The sequence below is a fragment of the Equus caballus genome, chromosome 5 (genome assembly GCF_041296265.1).
Source record: "Equus caballus isolate H_3958 breed thoroughbred chromosome 5, TB-T2T, whole genome shotgun sequence".
In the NCBI taxonomy this organism is placed as follows: domain Eukaryota; kingdom Metazoa; phylum Chordata; class Mammalia; order Perissodactyla; family Equidae; genus Equus; species Equus caballus.
Window position 1 is genome coordinate 29,218,096 of NC_091688.1, and position 22,773 is coordinate 29,240,868.

The window sequence follows — 22,773 nt, forward strand, 5'->3', positions numbered from 1 at the left end:
GGTGTCATGTCCGCACCTGGGATCTGAAGCTGTGAACCCCGGGCCGCCAAAGCGCTTAACCACTGTGCCACTGGGCTGACCCCTATTAAGTTTCATAATCTTAAATTGAGTCTATAATTTCAGTCTGTAAGCGATAAAAGCAATCTTTAAGAGATTTTTAAAAATCCTTACTGTCATCATATATATTAGTAGCAAGTGATAAGATAATCTTATATCCTAACCAGAGCTAAAAGGCTTTCCTTCTTTGAGTCCCAACTTTTCACCGCTGTGGCATGACTATGAACACAGTACCACAATTAGACGTTTTCCCAGCTTCACGTCCTTGGTAAGCATCTGCTGGCAGGGAGAGGACGGGTGCCCACTACCTGTGGCTCCTCTCTTATTTGTAGGAACAGGCTACTTATTTTAGATAAAGACTCAAAAAGAAATAGTGATAGAGTCAGGGTTAGGTATGAGGCTGATGCCAGATAAGTTTTTATTATATTTAGAAAAAAAAAATATAACTGGAAATTAAAGTAAGTCACTCAAAATGAATGAGAGTTTTTAAACATCCTATAATTCTTTATGGCAGCATTTGGACCCTCTGCCCAAGCCAGGTTTAACCCAACCAAGATGCTGGAAGGCAGAGCACACAGTGGTGCCCATCAGGCCAATGAGGGCGATGGAGCCCAGGGCTCCCCGATTCCGCTTGCTGGGTTCTGAAAAAGAAGAGAGAGCGGAAGTTAGCTGGGATGCTCCAGGATGACAGTGCTTTCAACATCCGCAAGCATTCTATCAAGGCATGTGGGATTAGACATTAGACCTTCTGGTCTTAAGAGGTCAACCGACTCTTTAGCCTAAAGCTGTCAGTACGTCAGATGCTGCATGCAAAGTAGTGTGTCATAGCATTGCTTGGACCTTAAAAACATTATGGGATAATAATTAAAGCAGTTTTGCTCCAGGGCCTTTGGGAGTGTTTCCTTCTCTTCAAAGAAGAAAGCACAGCCAGAAATGTCTTTTTTCCCCCTTCTCTCTTGGGCACACTATTTATAGTAGCATTAGGAGCAGGGGCTCAGGCTGCCCAGGTTTGAATCACAGCTTGTAGTTTACACTTAGTAGCTCTGTGACCTGGAGCCCTAATTTTTCTAAGCCTGTTTCCTCATCTATCAAACAGGGTAATATTACCTATATCATAGAATTGTGGTAGGTTAAAGAGCATATGCAAAGTTCTTAGAACAGTAAGTGACACATAGAAAATGCTCAATAAAAATGTTTTGTTACTATTCAAAGGTTAATAAAAAGAAGATAACAGACTTTTCCTAAATATCACATTACTTCCCCTTTTCTTAAAGCCCTGCTAAGAAGAAAAATGTAGTCGTATAAGATTTTAAATTTATTTCTTTGGCAGATGTCCACATGCACTTACCTCCTGTGTAATAGCCATAAGCATAAAGAACTCGTCCAACAATCCAGGCCCAGCCCAAGCCAGAAGCTATACGCTAAAATAAAAGGGCTACGTTAGTATGTGCATTCAAGAAACAGGCAAATCTTTATTAACATCTAGGGTTGATTACACAACGTTTTAACAAAAAGTTAATTATTTCATGGATATGGTAAAATGCTCCCCATCAGTGTGAGGGTAGAATTAAGTTATTTGTTTCAGTCAGGAAAATCAAAGATCTGTGAGTCTTCTAACAGCTCCTGGACTTGGGAGGTGAGTGCTGGCTTTCTCCCAGGTGGGATGGAAGGAACCTCCCAGCTTGCCCCGGGAAACTCAACATGCTAGAACACAAGAGAAGGAGAGGCAGGCCTGGGGGTCGAAGGGTAAGCCAGGAGAGGAAACCAATGGGAAGTCAAGACTAGAGCAGAAGCCCTGTTGTCTCAAATGGGCCTGTGAACAGGAGATGGACTGCGAACCCCTGCTGCTGTGTGCTGCTTCGTCTCAGTGAGGTCCCCACTGGAGGGGGCTCTGTGCAGGCTGCGCTGCGGCCCGCACACAGCTGTGGGCTCCACTAGAAAAAGCGGCGAGAGTGTGTCATGTTGTGAACCCAGAATACGCGGTCTTGGAGGGGAAGTGTCCCCGTGCCCAACACCCTTGGGAAGAGAGAGTAAAATCTTATGCAAGATGAAAAATCCTTCTATTTGGGCACCACCCCGGGGTGACCCATTTGGTCAAAAGGAGTCAGAAGAGAAGAAAAAAAGAAAGAGGGTGTGTGAGAACATGAAACATTGTGTGTCACTGTCCGCAAGTGCCTTTCCAACTTAGTGGAATCAGTGGGGGTAAGTTTACTGCTTTAGGATATTTGTTTGTTTGTTTAGTTGATTTTGGATACAGTTAAATATCTGTAGGTGCCTGAAACAACTGAAAAACCCCAGGCCCATAAGTCACTCTCTGCAAGTTCTGTAGTCTCTGCCAGGCTATTCTTGACTGTAATGCTGCATGATAACTATCAACCTAGGAACAGTAGGTGCTTGTCCTCAGAGTATTTTTAGGAATTAAGCATAAGGAATGGGATCTAGGGAAGTGGGACAGGGAAGGGGATGGGAGTGGAGAGCAGGTGAAGCCTAATCTAGAGACACCGGCTAGTCTATTTAGACCAGCTAGTCTGGTCACTTGCTAGGATTGGGGCTCTATAGAGGCACACGAAAGAAATACCTTCTCTGTGAGATGAGCAGCTGTTTCTTTGAAAAGATACAAGACTTCAAGGTCATGAACTATAGACGTGCCATTCTGGCAGCTGATAACAAAAGCACAGGCCATTCAGGTACAGACCAGAGGCTTAGGAAAGGCCTAGAACCAGAAATGTGAAGCGCCAGCACTGTGGTCAGAACTCAATTAGGGGAAAGTCTGGTCCCTGAAAGGGAAATACTTTCTGTTCAAGGCAAGACCCAATGGTAACTACTCAGACTTAGATACACTTGCTTTATTTAGATAAGGCATAGTGTAGACCGAATCTAGGCCTACAAGGGCCATAATGGCCTACCAGGCCCCGTGGTCTGGCCCCTCCCCGCTCTGCCCTCACCTGCTGCTCCCACGGACGCCGACCTGCCCTTCTCACTGTTCACCAAACAGAGCAGGCAGCTCCTGCCTCAGGGCCTCACCCTCGCTCTCCTTCTGCCCAGAAGATGTCTGCAGACTTCTCCTCCCTCAGCTTCTAATCTTTGTTTAACCGTCAGCTTTTCAGCAAGGCCCTCCTCCCTGACCACCTGACTCACAGCCATGTCCCTGCTCCCACACTCCCTCCCCCGTCCCCTGCCTTGTTCCCATTGGTGGCGCACGTCACCTGTGAACATACCTCCCCAGTGCACTCAGTTTGCTTTTGTCTGTGACCCTAATTAAAAGTCAGCTGTGTGAAACCAGGCGTCTTTGCCTGTTTCACTCACTCCTGTAACCTCAGGAGACCACTGAATGTTTTTTGCGTGAATGAGTGAATACGGCAAAGGAAAACTCTTATGGACACGAACCTTCTAGAATCAGACAGCCCTGGGTTCAAATTCTGATTCTTCTACTCTGTAGCTATTTGACCTTGTGAAAGTTACATGGTATCCAAGAGGTTTCCTTCTATCTGTAAGAAAGGAGGAAAATCTACCTACTTTAAAGAACTCTGTAAGATGTAATTGAATGAAGTTATTTTAAACACACGGCAGGAGACATTGAAGATGTTATTAAATGTTCATTTCCTTCTTCCCTCTCCGATAGCTCAGTGAACTAAAGCCAAATTGATGAACCGCCCCCCACCCCCTGCCCCGGGAAAGACTTACCGGGTGGTAAACACCTCCAACCGCTAGAAAAAATAAGAAGGGAGGATACACTTCCAGCCTGGAATAGACAGACAGAAACTTTTTATAAAAAAGCGCCCCCTGTAAGTATGTTTACGTAAAACGAAGAAGGCTTTACATTCTTACACACCAAGTTAGAAACTTGAGAGTAAAAGTAAACATTGACTGGAGGGGGAGACCCGGCCACTAGGATCCAACCTCTCTTGCTCTGCTTGGGATTAGAGGTAACTCAGAACACAATGAGGAAGAGACCTCAACCCTAAGAAACCGAGGAGGAAGCTCTCGGCGAATTAGAGTAATTTCCTTACAGAGCTCAAAGCCTCTCCATTCTAGGGCGGGGAGACTCAGTATCGGTTTCGACGGACATGCTGCACATACTGTGGACCGCTCATGCAACAAAAAAGACGTCTGTGAAAAGATTATTCAGAATCCCACCACTCTATCAACTCCTAATTTTGCTTCATATCCAATCTTTTCACATCCATATTTTTTAATGATGCTTTTAACATACCCATGATTGTCATCATCACTATTACTCGCAAACAGAGTACCGAAGGCTAGAGACGTTGGACAGAAACCGCCACCTGCTGATGCCCCTGGGGCCCAGCAGGGCCGACACTCACGTGTTCTGGTGGGCTCGCTGAATGCAGTTGAAGAGGTGCCCGTTTTCAGGGTCCGTGCTGTACATGGTAGGATACTGTTAAAACCAAACGCACACTGATCAAATGCTGAAGAGTAGCACTCACTGTTGAGAGTTAGTCACCCTTAAAGGTAATCTATCTCAAAGCCTCTTCTGTTGTACCCTTCAGAAATGATCAATTTCTGCTTAAATATTTGCAGTGACAAGGGTCTCAATCCTCAGAGGCAGATTCAATCTATTTCTGTCAACATTCAGCAATAAGAATGAAAGTCTGAGCTGTAGCTGCACAAGGAATAGAGGTGGCTTGTGCCAAACTCAGGGCTTTTCACTGACATAAAGCCGTCACTGGTGGCTTTCCGATGCATTACAAAGATATAGGGAAAGAGCTCCTTCTCAAGAGTCATCAAATGCCACATCCTTTTAAGATTTCCCTTAATGGGGGAACAGAAATTGAGTGTATGAGAATTTTACTGGATGTGTTCATTAAAAAAACAGAAATTAGGGGCCAGCCCTGGGGGCCTACTGCTTAAGTTCAGTGGGCTTCGCTTTGGTGGCCTGGGTTTGGTTCCCAGGTGCAGACCAATACCACTCATTGGTGGCCATGCTGTGGCAGCAACCCACATACAAAATAGAGGAAGACTGGCAACAGATGTTAGCTCAGGGCCAATCTGCCTCAGCAAAACAAAGAAACGAAACAAAACAAACAAAACAAAAAACAGAAACTAGGTATGAAAACTTTAAAAGAAGCCCTAGTTAGGGAGCCTAATTATAAGTTCCTAAACAGAAATAGACATTTAAAATTGCTCACCAGGGACGACTTCAGTAATTATCCCTTCTAGATCAGCTAGAACTAAAGGAAGCATTAAGAGACCTCCCGCCTACGTGTCATGTCTAAGCCCAGGCTAACCTCAGCACCACGTATTTCTCCTCTACTCGGGAAACAGGAAAATCACTGTAAGACATCATTTTCAAAGTGGCACACCAGGAAACATGGTTGCCATTTAACCCTCTTTAGAAAATAACACTCTTCCTAGCCAAGAGCTCCAGCCAAAAACATACTGTTCAAAGGCCAGCACCCCTGGTCTTTCCACCAGAGACAAAAACAAGATGGAAACTGCTCCCCAGCAGGACCCCACTCTCTTGCCTTCTTCCTGCCAGCAAGGGGCAGAATTCCTCAGAGGTGCAGTTCTGAAACTGCCATCTCTGACCACTAGCTTCTCACCTCTCCTTGCACAACTGAAAACAAGTTCTTGCCACTGGACAAGCCTACGAAAGCACTAGCTATGTGCCCACTCACCTCCACTTTGTACTTCTTACGGGCCTTGGCCACGTTGACAGCTAGATGAGCTACCATGATGAAGCTGGCAGCACCAGTCAGAATCACAAAACCATACTCCTTGGAGAGGACAGCCATCTTGGCTCTGTGGAAGAGAGGACACATGAGGATGGCGCCCAGCACTGGGGGCACCGCACTGCAGGAGGCCTGAAGGAGCGCGCTGCTTTGTTACCAGCAAAGCTCTCCCTGCAGATGATAAAGAGGTGTGAGTAAATCTGATGTTTCTAAGAGGTAGTTAGAGATGTTACTGTGTATCACAGAACGGAATTTGAAAATTATTCAAGTATGAGATATACATGCAAAAAAGTACACGATCATATCGTATGTTCTCTCTTGTGCCTGGGTTCTTTGGATCAACATTAACTTTACGAAATTTATCTATCCCACTGCGTTAGTCCTTGCTATAGAATGACAGACTGCTAAAAACCACATTTTTGAAAAGACATTTAACATGGAAAAATGCTAAAGGACATATTAAATTACAAAAAAAGAGAACAGGATATAAAATAGTAAGTACAGAATGATTCTAAGTTTTTTGTCTGCATGTCTGTTGCCATGGGGGACACTGAGGGCAGGAAGCTTGGGGCCTTCCTTGGACCCTGGGCTTGTGCTGGGACAGCAGCAGAATACCAGCTGGGGAAAGGCCCAGTTCCAGTGCTCTGAAAGCAGCGCATGGCACTTGAGCCTGTCACTCTGCCAAGACAGACAGTTTGGGGCAGCTCCTGGGGCCCCAGGTTGCTCATCAACTCACCTCTTCAAAACGAGCCCTTTGTCCTGTTCTAATGTCTGCAACTTATTTTGAAATGTATCAAAAAATGATATGAACCAATATAGCAAATAATTATAGAATTTAGGCAGTAGCTCTACGGATGGTCAATGTACAGTTCTTTCAACTTTTCCATATGTCTGAAAATTTTTATAATAAAATGTTTGGAGAAAAAACTAATCTCAGCATTTTTCAGTGTTCAACAATTTCTGCGATTTTCGTTCTTGTCCTGCCCCAGAAGGAAATAAGGAGAGAAGGAAAGAGACTGGACATCAAGGAGAAGAAAACTTGGCAGGTGGGAGGAAGCCCTAATAACTTCAAGGTATATTAGAGCTGCCCCTCCAACCTCTCTGAGCCTTGAGCACCAGACAGAACGAGGGTAAGAGGATGGCAGGCAATGCTTCGAGAGCCCAAGCCACTGGCCCATTGTGTGCAAGGCTGCCACAGGCCAGCAGCTCCTGTGTATGTTCTGCATTCAGTTTCAAATTTCTATCCCTGATAACTCTCTGGCTGCAGCCTCTCCTGTAAGCATGGGAGGGCTACCCTGCTCCGAAATGTTTCTACTCATCCTCAGAAACAACCCAACAAGATGGTCATACCCCTACTTTCCAGAGACTGCCTAGAGATTAAGTAACGTTCCCAAGGTCTAAAATAGAAAGTATCAGAGCTAGGATTCAAATTTAGATTCCAATTTGGTTCCCATATCCCCTTTCAATCCTACTTGAAAATTGAAAGCAGAACTGACATTGGGATCACAGGATCTTTCTCAATGTGGAATTTGTGGTGGGCAAGCAGCTCAGTTCTTTAAAAGGTTTTCCTTAGGTCTGAAAAATAACATTTGGGGCCAAAATCCTAAAAATCTGTCCCCTCCCCCACAGTGGTTCACAACGATGCTCATCAGTCTTGTACAGTCTTCACCCTGAGCTGCTCGCCCACCCGCCCCTCCTCCGGGATGGGGGACACAGACGGCAAAAGGCCGTCTCCGTGACTCGGCACAGGAACTGTCTCCTGTCAGCACCTCCCGGGCCACCTTGTGAGGCAGCAAGAGAGCAAGGAGTCTTTGGCTGCCCTCCAACCTTCCCCGTCCTCATTCTCTTCTAAAATTAGTCATTTCCCAAGTCCAGAGAATCAGCTCGGGGAGGAAGCTTCAGTAGTAATTATTAAAACAAAAATGAGTGAATTCTGCACACCTCTTTGAAAATAAATGACTAAGCTTTCCAACCTACCTGATATCCTTGCAATTTAACATATTTGGGCCAAACAGGCCTTTTAAAATGAAGCTGTCTCTACCTTTGTCAGCAGCTGCCTGCTTAAGGACAATAGAATTAAGCATGTTTGGTTTAGGTCTGCTTCCAGACCCTCACCTGTGGACGCGGTGCTGGCTCCCTGGCAGCGTGGGGCCCCCTTGTGTTTGCGCAGCACTATTAGCACACTTCTAATCTTCACAAAATCCCATTAGCTCCATTTTATAGCTAAAGAAATGAAAGCTCAGCTAGATGAGGGCAGAGCTAAGACCAGAGCAGGTTTTAGAATTCTTCCCCAAACACTCCAACCAGCCCAGGTAAGACATTAGAATTTGGTGACGTAGTCACTGACCTCTGTTTTTCTGATTTGGAAGGTCTTGGGGTAGGAGAAGCTAGGTGGCAAGACAGAGAAATGCCTCTTAAGCAGATGTTTCTGTTGCAGGCAATCAACACTCAAAAGCAACTGCTCAAAAATCCATAGTTAGAAATGAATATTTACTGCCTCTTCCAAAGAATAAATGCAATCTGGGAGGTTAAACCCATTAGGCATTCACACCTAGTGAAAGTTACTCTCCGCACACTGTGCTAAGATGATAGGTACTGAGGGGAAAGGAATGGGGGAGGGGGGGGGCAAGCAGAGCCAGAACAATAAGTACCTTTGAAGGGCAGAGAAGTTACAAAGAAGGGGGCCCCAGAGTCTGATGGTAGAGTGGGTGGTTTGCAAAGGACCGCATAATCAGCAAGAGTTCTCCAGGGCGGAGTTGGGGAGCGTGCCTGGCCTCCCCGAGGCTCTCCCTGCAGAAGCCATGGACACATCTGCATGGGTGCAGGAACACAGCCTGGACAGCCCTCCCTGACACCTCCTTGCACCCCCACCAAGTGAGGAGTCCTTCTTCACCGGCCGCTGTAGCCAGCACTTCCTAGCTATAACCAGGGCTAAAACAGAGAGCAGCTGATTACATCTGCTGCTAAGCTCCCATGAGGGAGAGACTGTGTTTGTCTGGCATCCTCCATGTCAAGCACGGAGCATGTGCTTATGGCTCCTTGTGGAATAAATGAAGCAAGCTGCAACTCCAGGTAGTTTTCAAGAATGTCCCCTCCAACTGAGATAATGTTCCTCACCTGGAACAGTACTTGGCATAAAGTATGCACCTAAGCAATTTAAGTTTTCCTTTTTTTCCTTCAAAAGTATCTATTATAACAACAGAAGCAAATGGGTATATGGATGACTTGAGAAAGAGATCAGACCACAGAGAAAAGCTCTCTGTCACCATGGCTGCTGAAAACATAAATCCAGTAGGGACTGAAAATGGTTAAGGCTCATCCTTTAAGGAAAGAATCAGCTTGATTCATTCATGGTTTGAAAAAAAAAAAAACCACTATCATTTGCTGAATCCTTATTTACTGAGGAATCCTGGGCAAAGAGATGGATGCTCCCACCCCTTAGAGACTGGCCTTTGTGGGTTCGGGTGCAGGTGTGTGCACTGGGAAAGGGGAGGCAGGTCACTTGCCACACCCCAGGCAGCTACAGCCAAAGCAGAGGCTATCCAGAGCCCTGGAGCTGGTAGATAGCATCCAGGGCACTGGATGGAGAAGCTGATTACTGGCACATAACCTCTCTCGGGCGTGACCACTCATTCAGGTTGCACACCACATTTTGTTTATTACATACCTATTCTGTGTCACCAGCAACCCTTTTACTGACCCAACAAGATAAGGTTCTTGTGAGTGGGAACTCTGCCTTAGATTTTGTCTTCCACATGGTACTAGACACAATACACACTCCAACCGTCCTTTCGGAGCTAAACTTTCAATACAGGTGTAGATTACTTTGCAATTCACTGGGTTGTATAATACATTTGTTAATCATTATGCAGTTTTCAAGGTTAGTCATATACCAGCTGTTTACATTAAAACTTATGATTTGTATAAAGAAAAATTTACTTAGGTACATATTTAAAAGTACCTAGTTGGCACTATTATGCACTGCTGGGAGAAGTGTAAAACAGAATCATCTGGAGAACAGCCTGGCAACAGGCAATATTCTTTACATTGTTCCTACCTTCTGGCTTATTAATTCTACTAGGAGTCTATCCTGAGGTAATAATCAGAAATGCAAACAGATTTGGTTCAAAGACATTCACTTCAGCACTATTTATAATAGCAACACCAGAAATGGTACACATGTCCAAGCAAAGAGGACTAATTACATAAATAATACACCCATAAAATAGAATATTATACAACCATCAAAAATGGTGTGTACAAAAATTGAAGATGTTCAAACAGGCTTAACATATATAGCATGTTAGGTGAAGAAAAAAGAAAACAAAGTGTATATGCAGGTCTCATCTTAGTTTTCTCAATAAGAGAAAAAAATTAAAGAAGAAAATATGAAAATCATAAGCATAGTTATTCCTAGACGGCTGAATCACAGATTTTCCTTTGTACTTTTCTCTAATTTCCAAAATGAGCAAATGTATATCAAAAAAAGTTACATAAAAAGTGGCCTGACAATAATGAGCAATTGAGAAGATAGGAACAGGTCGTATGTAATGATGGGACCAAAGGCTCGCCTGACAACTAGCGCGAAGGCTGACATTTACCCGCCACGTGCAGTACACACAGCTCCGCAGTGAAGAGTCCAGTTTGGAATCAAACTGTCTGAGCGCAGAACCTGGTTCTCACACTTCCTAGCTGAGCGTCCTTGGGAAAATTACTCACTGTCTTTCAGCTGCCTCAGTTTCCTTGTTTGTTAAATGGAAATAAAAGTGGTACCTACCCCACCCCGATGGTGCTTGTGAGGATTAAACAGAAGCATCGTCTATTAACACCCATCATGACGCCTGACTCACAGTAAGTATCTGACAATGATATATATCAAGTGATACTATGTATGTTAATGTTCTGTTAACTGTCTTTGCCCTATCCAATCATAAAAGGGGATGTTTGAATAAATGGTAATGAAATACATTTAAGAATTTATAATTTAGAATTACCATTTGAAAATGGCAAAGAAAGCTTTGAACTACGTATATTCCCCTCCTTTTCTGAACTCTTCATAACCAGCCATGTTAAAACATATTAGCTGCAAAGCAGGACTATTGAGGAGGAAGTGGGTTTCTAGCACTGACTATGGAAATCAGCAACCTGCTGTCATTCAAACCCTCATGCAGCCGGGGATGAAGAGGCGAACAGGCCAGAATTGGGCCCTTCCCTCACAAAGCTCATGTTCTAGTGGCATTGCAGGCAAACAAGTAAACAAATATCCAATTCCAGATGTTTCCCTTCATGGCAATGGTCAGAAACTGGGTGTAAAAAAAATCCCACAAAAATGAAACTAAATGGGTTAAGGAAAGGCAGAAACAGGACACAAGTGTTTCTGTTCGCTCCTTATTAGGAATTGCACAGGTGTATGCTTCTACTTCAGTTTCCTGGCAGTCTTGAGTCAAAGTAGTTCAGTGGAGAGAACATTAAATTGAAGGTTCAAAAGGTTCTGATTTTCCTTTTAATTAGAAAATTCTGTCACGTAGTTAAGAGTAGAGATCCTTTTGGAAATCTTTTCACTCCTAGCAGAACTGAAGAGTGTTTTATGGTTCCTCTTTTCCTATGGGAAAATCCATGGGAGCACAGACAGCGGGAATCCTAGAGTCAGACCTGTGCTCACACGCTGCCTCTGCGAGCCCAGGAATGTTGTCCAATGTCTCCATGAAATGGGGAAAATCCGTACTGCTTACTTCACAGGATGGTGTGAAGAATTCGGTGAGATAAACTAGACAAGCATCGGGTATGAACACTTCATAAACGTTGATGCAAATAAAAAGACACTGTAAATACTGGTAAGTGTACATGTGTGTCCACATATCTAATACTTCCCAAATAAGGAGATACTGATTCTTCTACAAATCAATACTGTGATAGAAATTCGTTAGGCTACTGTTTAAAATACATTCAAATTTGGCAAAAGGCTGGTCTACTTAGATTCCGAAAGGGAGTTAGTTTCTTAGCATGGCCAGCATAATGAGTCTGAGAACACTTAATTCATTTATTTGACCACAATATATGAAGCACTTACTATCTGCCAGGCACTGTGGAGGTGTGGGGGATACAGCAGTGAACAAGATGGGGTCCCAGCCCTCACGGTGCCGACATTCTCATGATGACAGAAGCCTGACATCAAAGGTGCAAACAAGAATCCACCTGAGAGACTGAGAACTGTTCTGGAGGACAGACAGGGCAACGGTGTGGAGGGCAGGGGCGGGGCGACTCTAGCAGGATCATCGGGGAAGTCCTCTTGGCTGTGGCAACATTGCAATGACATGAATGTGGAAGAAACAGCCACACGACCTTCTGGGGAAAAGAACATTCAAATCAGAGGGAACAGCAAGTGCAAAGGCTCTAGGTAAGAAAAAGCCTGGTACATTCAAGGGACAGAAAGGCGGTCTGTGTGGTTGGACCACAGCAAATGGTGGGAACAGCAGGAGATAAGGATAGAGAGGGCAGATCCAGATCACGAGAGGGACCTTACAGGCCATGTAGTCCATACTTCCTGCTCCTCCCTCCAGGAACTAAGGAGAGAGCCAAAGAGGAGGAAAAGTGTGGGATTGTTAAGTGTTAGCAGAGGAGCATCACTCCCCAAAAGGGAAAGGTGTGTGACCAAGCAAACGTGCACCATCACTCACCGAGAAAGCCCTCTGCATGCAATCAGCTCTCACACATGGAAAGAGCTTTCAAGGTGTAAAGGGATGAGGAGCAGTACAGACCCTAAATGTAGGGAAGAGTCTGAAACGGAAGAAGTGGACACCTCTGGCACGATGCATGAGCAGACGAAGAATATGCTCTCGGCTTTGGTGAGGGGGCCCCTTGGACAGCCAAGTTTGGGGAATGGTAGAAGATAGAAGCCCATGTGTTGAGGGTTAAGAAACAAGTGGGCCATGAGGGAATGCATGTCAGGCAGTCCTACTTGCTAAGTTTGCTCCCATTCTCCCATCCTGCCAGGATGGCCCAGAGTAAGACCTACCCATTGCTCCTTGGAGCCTTTAGTCCTGACCAATCCACATGGGCCACAGACTCTGCCTTTGAATGCTTGCATACTTGTTTCACACCGATGAGTCAGCTATTATAACATGCACTTGAACACTGATCACTGCAATGGTAGTCTGCATCTCCAAATGGGCTGTACGCTCTTTGGAGACAGAGAACATGTCTCCTACTTATATTTCGTATTGTAACTTGCATGAAGACAGGAGCCCAATAGAGTACTGATGTTCTATGTTCTCAATTAGTGGTTCTCAAACTTCAGCGGCACCAAAATTACCTAGAGTATTGGTTAAAACACACCCTGCCCCCCGAGAATTTCTGATCGAGTGGGTCTTCAGTGGGGTCTGAGAATTTGCATTTCTAACAAGTTCCTAGGTGATGCTGATGATGCTGGTCAGCGATCATCACATTTTAAGAACCACGGTTCTAGGCAAAAAGAAAATTTTCAGGAGGTGTTGACTCTATCCAATCTAAAAGCCACAGTCGTAGTCTTGTCTTGGCGATCTACATTCTACCAACACCCTTAGAGGCTCCCGAGGAGCCCCTTCTCCTGTAGCATCCCGGGAACACAACGGGCTGATGAGAGGGGAGGTGGTTCAGCAGAGCTCGCTCCAGCTAAGCCCTTCACAATTACGCACGAAGGGTGTGCCCACCAGGAGATTTATTTGCTTCTTTCAGCTTTAATAGAGGACTCAAACAAAACAAAACAGGTAGGTAAGACAGCTCAGTAGCTTCCGAGACTTTATCTTGTGAGCCTAGCCTGTGACAGCCGCTGGATTCCCAGATCTCTCCTCATGGTCATGGTTACTCACCAAACCAGATTTTCCCACCAGTCAAATGAGTCAGAATATAAGGCTTTTCATCCTTCAAAAGTGATGCTCACTATGCTACATGGTGACCTCTTGAGGTGACCACGTCCAATATCAGGTGTTCCTCAAATTCTGAACAGTCAGCAACACGACTTCAAATGAAAGACCTGTTTAAGAATCCAATGGGACCTTCAACTGACTGCTCATGGAGTTTTTTATCCCATTCTGGCAGAAATACCAACATGAGAAATAAAATCACCACTACATAGGGAACACCTAATCTAAGACCTAGTATACACAGAGTCTACATAAATTAACACTCAATGCACACAATCATCCTATGTGGTAGGTACTATTATCATCCCCATTTTACAGATGAGGAAACTGAGGCAAAGAGGAGCTCAGTAACATGTCTAAGGTCCCGCAGCTGGTGAGCGAGTGCAGAGCTGGGGTCTGAGTGCAGGAAGACTGACACTCGTGTCACGCTCTTTGCTACTACACCATTCTGCTGGGTTTGCCCCTCACCTAGCAGTTAGATTACTCCGTCCCCAGCATGGGAAGCAATGAGAGAAACACCTCTGCAAGCTCCCGCTCAGGGGTAGTACAGCCTGGCTTCTACTCCAGTTGCAGGGGGAGAGGAACAGAGCCAGGCACAAGAGCCCAGGTGAGGGTAGAGCTGGGTCCAGGACCTTTGGAATACTTTACATACAGGATCATGTTATCTGCAAAGAAAGAAAGTTTATTTCTTCCTTTCCAATGTGATGCCTTTTATTGCTTTTTCTTGCTTGATTGCCCTGGTTAGAATCAATACAACGCTGGGTAGAAGTGGCAAGAGCAGACATCCTTGCCTTATTCCTCATCGTAGGGGGGAAGCATTCAGTCTTTCAACATTAAATATGATGTTAGCTGTGGGTTTTTCCCAGATGCCCCCTTTGAGAACACTTTGAAACCTAATTATTTCTATAATATATATTTTTACACAGCAACACTTCTATTTGTAACTTTTCTTTTAATCAAAGTATTTATTACTAGCCAAACATGATTTTTTGAGGACATATCAGGTTTGGGGAAGAAAACTAGGATAAATATTTTAAAGCAGGTGGCATATGAGACACGGGTGCAGGAAAAAGCCCCAGGCCATGGTGGGTTTCTGGGAGGAGCTCAGAGAACAATGGTGCCCTGGTAACCAGAACGAGCCTCGAGGTCTGTGGGATAGAATGGGTGGACAGAGCAGCACTTGGGGCAACAAGTCTTCAGGGAAGTCAGTGAGCAGACACTAGGCAGATTTTAAGAAAGCTACAAGGCACCTCTGCAAAGTCTCACTTTAGGAGTGATGGAGCTTGGACTTAAAATGGGGCAGTGCTGGTCTCACCTGGAAGATAGGCTCCATTCCAGAGCCTGAGTCAGCAACACAGAGCATCATTATGATATTTGGCTCAGGTAGTCTAGGAATTTTACTGACAGTTTCTCCTGGAAATGTAACTACTACAGTACTTAACACTTTGCTCAACTTTTCCTCCAGTTCCTGCTTCTGCCACCACTTGCCTTATCTCACTGGGGCAGGAGTTTCTCCAGTCCACAAGGATCACCCAGAAAACTTCCTGAATTACATTCAGTGGAATACTCCTGGGGCCTCTCCTACACTATTTACTCAAGTCCCTCCTGGCTGCCAAGAGAAATTCCCCAGGGCGCAATCAACATTGCACAAATGGAGCAAAAGGCAGGCTTTATGGATTCAGGCACTTGCCTCAAATAATTTATTACTTCTGAATCATGAAGTTACAACGGCTTATCTTTTACTAAATTAAAATCGATCAGATTTTTTAAGGGAGAGAGGATTTCACCTTTCAGCTCAAACAAATAAAAGCCAGCTTGGACAATGGTAACCTCTACTTCCATTTGCAAGACTGTTCTCCTCAAATTCTCCTGCAATTTCTCAGCAGTGTCTTTTTTTATGCATCCAGGAATGGGACAATGATAAAGCACTCACAGATCGACTTGGAACCATGCCCCAATGTTTCATTAAAATCCTTATTTGGCTACCTGTGCTATTCATCCAATCTTCCTTATATATGGTCCCTTAGTTTGCATGGCAAAAATCCACATTTTCATGAGAGCAACACAAGGATGGTAACTTAAAGGGCCGGTGTGATCCTACCTAATGGACTTCCGTGAGTCCTCAACACTGGGAGGTGGTTCAGAAAGCTCTGAGGTCATGCTGGGGACCCACTTAGCCTGCTTAAAGCACCCCTGAGGAGCTGCCCAGCCTCATTTCTGCTTCCAGATGTTTCTACAAAGAAACAGTCCTCAAAATTATCTCCAGGCAGGGCAGCTGACCCTCCTGAGCCCATGGAAAGTTCAACGGAGAAATTTAAGAGCCTGGAGGGTAGCAGCACAAAAGTCATCCCATTTCCAGAATGGGAAAGACAAAAGCAGAATCAGAGGATTTCTTCGGGTCTTATCCTACCTTTTCAAAATGCCAGTTGGGTCACTTCTACATTAAGCAGATGATAAAAATCTGAGTGTCAAAGTTTCCAATGACAGCTAGATTTAAAAAAGAGAACATGGACATTTAAGAAAAGGAATAATAACCACACAGGTGAGGAAGAATATTCCCACAATGCTTTGCACATTCAGTAGATATTTCTGCAAGGGCTAAAAAGGAAAATTAGTCGAACAGGCATACCATTGTTTATCCTGCACTTGGATATTAACTCAAGGGGGGCAAATAGCAGAGGCAGGTCACAAAGTGGGTCTTTCCCAGTACCTCTCATTCTTCATTCCTTATCAGTGTTGCTGGCAGAACATTGGGAAAGTGAAAGCTAACTGTAGGTTAGGAGGATAGAAGATCTGTCCCCTTAAGAGAGAAACGTGCTATAATCCAAATATATTTAGCTTTATAGTTAAACAGCCACAACTTGGTTGTATAAAATATTCAAGTTTCACACATCGTTTTAATTCCAACACTTTGGTGAACTATCGGTGCTGAAAACAATAAATAACTGTGCTGGCTGGGGGCAGGGGAGGGAAGGGTCAGCAAGATGCTCAAGGCCAAGGGAACGTTTCCTGGTTCTGTGGGACGAGCCTGCCCTGACACAAATAAACTCTGTGAAGGCCAAAGAAGCAAATTACCTGTTCTCTTCTTCTCTGGAGTCCGATTTCTGGGTGAAAAGGCACTAAACACACACGCGTGAATGAAACGGAATCTCCCCTGGGAAAAACTGGTAATTCAGCTCCTCAGTAATCTAAGAACAATAGATTTGTAACAAGACAGAACAAATCCTAGGTTCCCCTGCTGGTGGGATGACAAGCTTTCCAAAACAGATTCTTGATACAAAAGGCTTGATGGTTGAGTGTTCCCTGATGTGCTGACACCTCACCCAGAAGCCCTCAGCCATGCTGGACCATCTGGAGTGGAGCCTCCCAGGAGATGTGATCCCAGGGACAGGCCGCAGGGTACTTCCCATGGTCTGAAGGCACCAGCCGCAGAGGGCAGAGGAGAGAATGGGGAGAAGCCACAGGACGCAGAGGAAAAGGAAAATCTCATAACAGTTCGTTAAATGGAGCTGATCTGATCCAGTCAAGGCAGGACAAGCTGTGTTACCTCAATGGAATGCACACCTCCCACCTCCTTGAGAACTGCCTCAGACTGATTCCTTGCCTGATTTGTCCCCTATGAAATGCTGTGCAGCACGTGAGGTGCAGGGCTACAATGGTGATCAAGACTGAGAAGAAAGGTCCTGACCCTCCAGAATACATAGTAAATGGAGGGAGACAACATGGGAAGACCACGAAACGGGAGGGTAACAGACTGAGATAAGGGCCCTGAAGGACATAAGAGTGATGTGAGACAGAACACAGGTAGAGAAAGCAGCAAGTACACAGGCATGGAGACAGGGAAAATGCTGCACTTACATTAGGAAGAGAAAGGAGACCAGTGTGTCTGAAGGGTAGTGATATAGACTAGAGGAAGAGTGGTAAGGAGAAATCAATTATTAGTGATAATACCTACTATTAGCACATATATTATTTACTATCACCAATATTAACTCATTTACATCCTCACAGGATCTCTATGATATATTATTACTTTCATTTTGCAGATGAGGAAACTGAGCATCAGAGAGGTTAAGTAATCTGTCCAAGGTCACACAGCTATCACACAGAAAGCCTGGATTCACACACAGCCAGCCAGCCTGGCTCCAGAGTCTATGCTCTCAACCTTTGGCCATATTATCTCTCAACAAGGTTGGAGAACAAGTTTGAGCACACCTGACCTCTTTTAAAACTTTTCCACCTCCCCAGACTTTCTCTTGAGCATAGAATATACTAAGAAGACTGGAAAGCTAATAATTAACTCTAAGCCTGTAGCTGATTAAAGCCTGAGCTCTTTCTAATTGGCAGGGAAAAAAAAACTTGGAAAAGGTCCAAAAAAGAGCTTTTTTTTTTTTCTTTTTTTTTTTCTTCTGAGTATCGGCCCTGCAGTACGGCAAAAGAGGAGAGATTACAGGAAGGAAAAAATGTCTTCCAACCTTTCAGGTATACAGGTTTGCAAGGAATTTCATATCACAGTTTCCACATAACCCATCCCTTATCTGGCATGAGATAGGAATCAAGGGTGTTAGGGAAACTAAGCCCTGACTTCCAGAAGAGGGAAAAAAAAATCCCGAATGAGTCACACTGACACGACTCGGATTTTCCATCACAAGAAATGTGGGCAGTCTGTATTAATTCTTAGCAGCTGCTGAGCCCCAACTAGGGTACCAGCCATTCCAAATGAAGGAACCGCCCAGGCTGCTGGCTCCTGCCTGAAACAGGGGTCTAACTCTTCATGTCTGCCTGTACTTAGAGTGAAGCTGTGGCACAATCATTCACATCTCTTAGGCTGGAGAAATAAAATATCACTTAATAAAAAAAGAATAAACTAAGACACCAAAATATTAGAACTGAAGTTCCAGTTAATGAACAGCTAGAAAGAACTCAGAAGGTAAAAGAGGGACCTATGATTCCAAATGCTGAAATCCCTAAAGGTATTTGCAAATGTATTTGGAAGGCAGTACAATTTTCCCAGGTCCTCGTGGCGGCTCTTCTCCCCACAAAGACACTAAGATATAGTGAAGGAAACTCAGGAATTCTATTTTACATAGCAGTAACCTACCTGATATCTGCTAAATCATTCTTTTTCAGGAGGACAGTATACTTATAAGTAGTATTAATCCATTCAGCTGCATAAATTGTACAGTATATTCTTTTAAACAAATATTGCTTTAAAAATGCTAAATGTTTCATGGACAATTGTGGTTGGCAATGGTTTTCTGAATACAGAGCAGAATAAATATAAATACAGAGAATGACATATTTAAGTACAGATAACAGCAGTAGGCACTAAATGACTTTTTGATAGTTTGATTTGTCATCCACTTCATTCCAGATTGCTCCAGGGGCTTTTCAGCACTCCTCTGGATAACGGGGTGAAGTCCTTCCTTCATGTGTGTTCAGTCTCTTTGCTATCCTCCACGTCAGGAGGTTCCCTTTCAGAACTGTCTCCTCAGAACTCTAGGCCAGCAAGAAATCTAAATAAGGGCAAAGACTGCCCTTCCCCAGTTTTGTTCCTTAGTCTAAGGAAGGCCCTTGGAGCCCAGTTTCAACGACTGGCTACAGCATCTCCGCCAGTATATGTTTGATATATAGTAACATTGGTTAAAAAAAAATCGCTTGACAAAGTTTTCTATTTCTGTAACACTGTGTCAGGAGGGAAGCTTAACAGAACGTCCTCCCACGAGTGAAAGTATTTGTTTGAATTTTAGATGTTAGTTTTATTTAAAGCAATTAAATTACTCCAGTGAGAATAGACATTCTTGATCCCCTGACTCAGATACTATGCTCTCATCACTGAAGTTTAAAAGTTTGAAAAAGCCATACTATTAGGTTCGGAGGCATGAATCAGCAGTTCTTGCACACTTTCTCATTGAACTAAAACATGGCCTCTAACTCTGACCAATAACCTTGGGTGCTTCCCAGAAACTACAGGCTCCCAGTAATATACAGATTTCCCAAGAGAAGCCCTTGCTCCAGCTCCCACACACAGGGGCGTCTTTAATCTGTGGCAATTTCGCAAGACCATGCCCAGGTCCACAGCACCTGCAAAGAACCACACATCGGCAGAGCAGTAAGTGTTCTCTCAAGGACTCCCTTTCTCCGGTTAAGGGATTAACGTCCCAACACCGGTGCTCCTTTCCTACCCACCCTCCTATCTCTGCTTTTCCTTTACCTCCTTTCCCACACTGACTGGTCTCCCAAGCTACAATGTAGCTCGTTAACTCGTGACGCCCAGGGCCAAGTATTAGCAGAAGCCACAATTTCGGGGAATGACTCACCAGAGAGTCTCCAGCCCCTTCTACCGCCCTGCAGCTGCCCCACCACTGGGGCTCTGGGGTTCCCTGCAGCGACACCAGAGAATGAGGGAAATTCTCTGAAATCCAAGGCAGAACCGTCAATGAAGATTCTGCCTGCTTTCCTGCAGCGACTCCTGCACTAAGGCAGCGGTAGGAAATGACTCCCTTAAAGGTTCCAATACAAACGGAAACGTTTCTATGAGGCGGGAGGAAAACAAACACAATTCCTTGGGAGGCTGTCCCCGGAGGTCCCTAGCAACACACCCACATCCGCAGCAGGCGCAGCGCTCAAAGGCCACTTTAAAAACCAGTGTTACGATCTGGCCTGCGCGGCCCACTGCCCCGCAGTGCCCCGCCCGCCCATCCTCTGCACCAGAGCTGCAGCTGGCAAGGTCGGGTGGGATCCGGGAGGCAGAAAGAAGGAGCCCCGGGTCTGCACAGCCTGGGAAGAGGAGGAGAGGAAAGGAAGGAACTGCGGAAGGGTTGACCTTGAAAATCTCCCTGAGTTACAGATAGCGAGGCCGGCCCGGCTTAGACGCTCCAAACCCACTCCATCACGGGGAGGATGCAGGGCAGATGGAAGGCAAAGAGGATGGAAAAGTAGAAAGAAATCTACAGACAAGAGAGGGGAGAGAGCGCGAGTTCTTATTCAGCTCGGGATGGCAGAGATATGGGCGGTGCCCAGCGCAAGAGCTGAAGTGCCGTCGAGGGCCTGCGCTCCTAGCTGCCCGCAGGTGCCGGTACTCACCTGGATCACCTTCCTTTGGCCGGTGCACACCACAGCTGCGCAGCGAAATGCGGATGCTGCGCCCTTGGCCTCGGGGAGGGCGTGGCGCAGCTCGGAGCAGGCCCCGCCCCTGCCCGAGGCAGCTCGAGGCCACGCCCCCAAGGCGGGGCTCCCGGAACCGGGGCTCGCCTTCTGAGTGCTAGTTTTCGGCCCTTAGTTGTGAGGCGGAGGCTGAATTCTCTTCCTTTTCCCGGTTGACCATAGATTTACCCCTCGCATCCCCCAATCCATATGTTTATTCCCTTCCGCAACTAGCTTCGTGGCTGCTTTCCTAACGTGTCCCAGGCAGTTCATACTTCTCGGATTGGGTTTGCAGAAGAGGAGCACGTTAATAATTTATTCCCAGTAGAGCCACCGTAGCTCGCTCCCAGGACGAGGCGCAGACTTGCGCGGCGCGTGCGCGGAAGTAGGAGCGCCGACACCTAGTTTCGCGAGAGAGTTCGTGGTAGGTTTTGGTTGCTTCTGTCGGGCCTGCGAGGCGCTCGGTGTCTCAGATTCGCTCACCAAGTGACAGGTTTTAGGGATGTTAGGGTCTGTACGTTTCTCTATCTAATAAACATTACTGTTAGTTTTGCTGAGAAGCGGAACCGAGCCCTGCCCGCGTGGTGGCCGCACCCATCCTCGCCGATGCTCCCCGCTGGCCGGCTCTCCTGGCCCCACCCCCGCAGTTATTTCTCCGGAAATAGGCGGCCCTCTGACCTTTGCTGGTGGCTAGGGGATAGCGAACACCACCACCCCAGTTACGCTCTCGTGCCCAGCCCCGGGTCGGGCTCGAGGGTGAGGTCTTGAGTGAGGCCTGCAGGCAGAGTCGGGCCCGAAGGAGAGCTTGCTTCTAAGTGCTATAAATGCAGCTAAAGAGCCCCTTTCCTCCGGACACCGCATCCTCCCGAGGGTCGCCACATCTGGGCCTCCCCTCGGGTCTCTTCTGTGGAGTATTTCCTTTATGAGAGAGTGTGCTTGGGAGCCGAATGATTCCAAGTCGAGGTGTGGAAAGGCTGGAGTCTAGATCTTAGAAGGCTGTAGGCTGGGTGGTGTTCCTTTTTACTGGGTTGTTGTATCCACACAACTAGATGTCCTTTGAAGGCTCATAAAAATCTTTACTGTTGCTGTTTCAGCAACTTCCAACCATTCTCACGCTTTCTAATTCTTCTTAAGTATAAGAAGGCATTATATTTAGGGTTTCTGGCATGGTCGTAAAGGGCTTGTTTGGATTGACACTGAAAAGAAGAAAGTAGGAAAGCATTTCCACATTATTGAGCGAGATTTTTTTTTTCCTTTGCAGCTATAGGCTGAATGTTTGTGTCCCTCCTCAATTTGTATGTTGAAACCTAATTCCAAATGTGGTGGATTGCGGGGGTGAGGCTTTTGGGAGGTGGTTAGTTCGTGGGGTTGGAGCCCTTATGAACGGGATTAGTGCCCTTATGAAAGAGACCCGCACAGAGCTCCTTTGGTCCTTCTGCAGTGGGAGGACATAGAAGACTGCTGAGACTGCTGTCTGTGAACCAGGAAGCAGTCTCATATCACACACTGAGCCTGCTAACACCTTGAACTTGACCTTTCCAGTCTCCAGAACTTGGAGAAATAAATGTTTGCTGTTTAAGCCACCCAGCCTATGGTGTTTTTGTTATAGCGTCCTAAAGGGAGTAAGATATTTGCCTGAGGTAGTAGGAGGAATGGTTGAAGAATCAGGAGCATAATTCTGGCCCTCTTGTCCCAGTAACCCCTGTTTAACCACAGACAAGTACTTAACCACTCAGGACCTCCTTTAAAGAAGAAAAAATCTCATTACAAAAGCAATGTTTGTTTCTTGTAGGGAACTTGGAAAATACAGAAAAAATCCACAAGAAACTACATTTATATGCAAAAATAGAATCATACCATATGTTTTTTGTTGTCTGCTCTTTCCACTTCATAAATTGTAAGCCATTTCCGTTTTTATTTCTTGAACAGTTCATTCTGCAACATTATTTGGTAATGATTGCACATCATTTCATAGC

The 22,773-nt window shown here is 45.4% G+C and overlaps 1 protein-coding gene and 1 long non-coding RNA gene across 3 annotated transcripts; one reads left to right on the forward strand and one right to left on the reverse strand.

Annotated features, from left to right (window-relative positions):
• Positions 1–445: 445 nt before the first annotated feature.
• Positions 446–21,422, reverse strand: MGST3 (microsomal glutathione S-transferase 3). Of its 2 annotated transcripts, none has more exons than XM_001493508.6 (6): positions 20,738–21,422; positions 5,697–5,820; positions 4,383–4,456; positions 3,742–3,799; positions 1,406–1,478; positions 446–698 (listed from the first exon to the last, which is right to left on the reverse strand). In XM_001493508.6, the coding sequence occupies exons 2-6, from the start codon at positions 5,811–5,813 to the stop codon at positions 553–555; spliced, it is 468 nt and encodes a 155-aa protein (XP_001493558.1). In that variant the 5' UTR covers positions 5,814–5,820; positions 20,738–21,422; the 3' UTR covers positions 446–552. The 2 variants fall into 2 exon arrangements, with proteins under 2 accessions (XP_001493558.1, XP_014595140.1); XM_014739654.3 differs by having other exon boundaries at positions 19,972–20,744.
• Positions 21,180–22,380, forward strand: LOC138924248 (uncharacterized). The gene is made up of 2 exons (XR_011439077.1): positions 21,180–21,221; positions 22,239–22,380. It is a non-coding gene; the product is annotated as an uncharacterized lncRNA (long non-coding RNA).
• Positions 22,381–22,773: the final 393 nt, after the last annotated feature.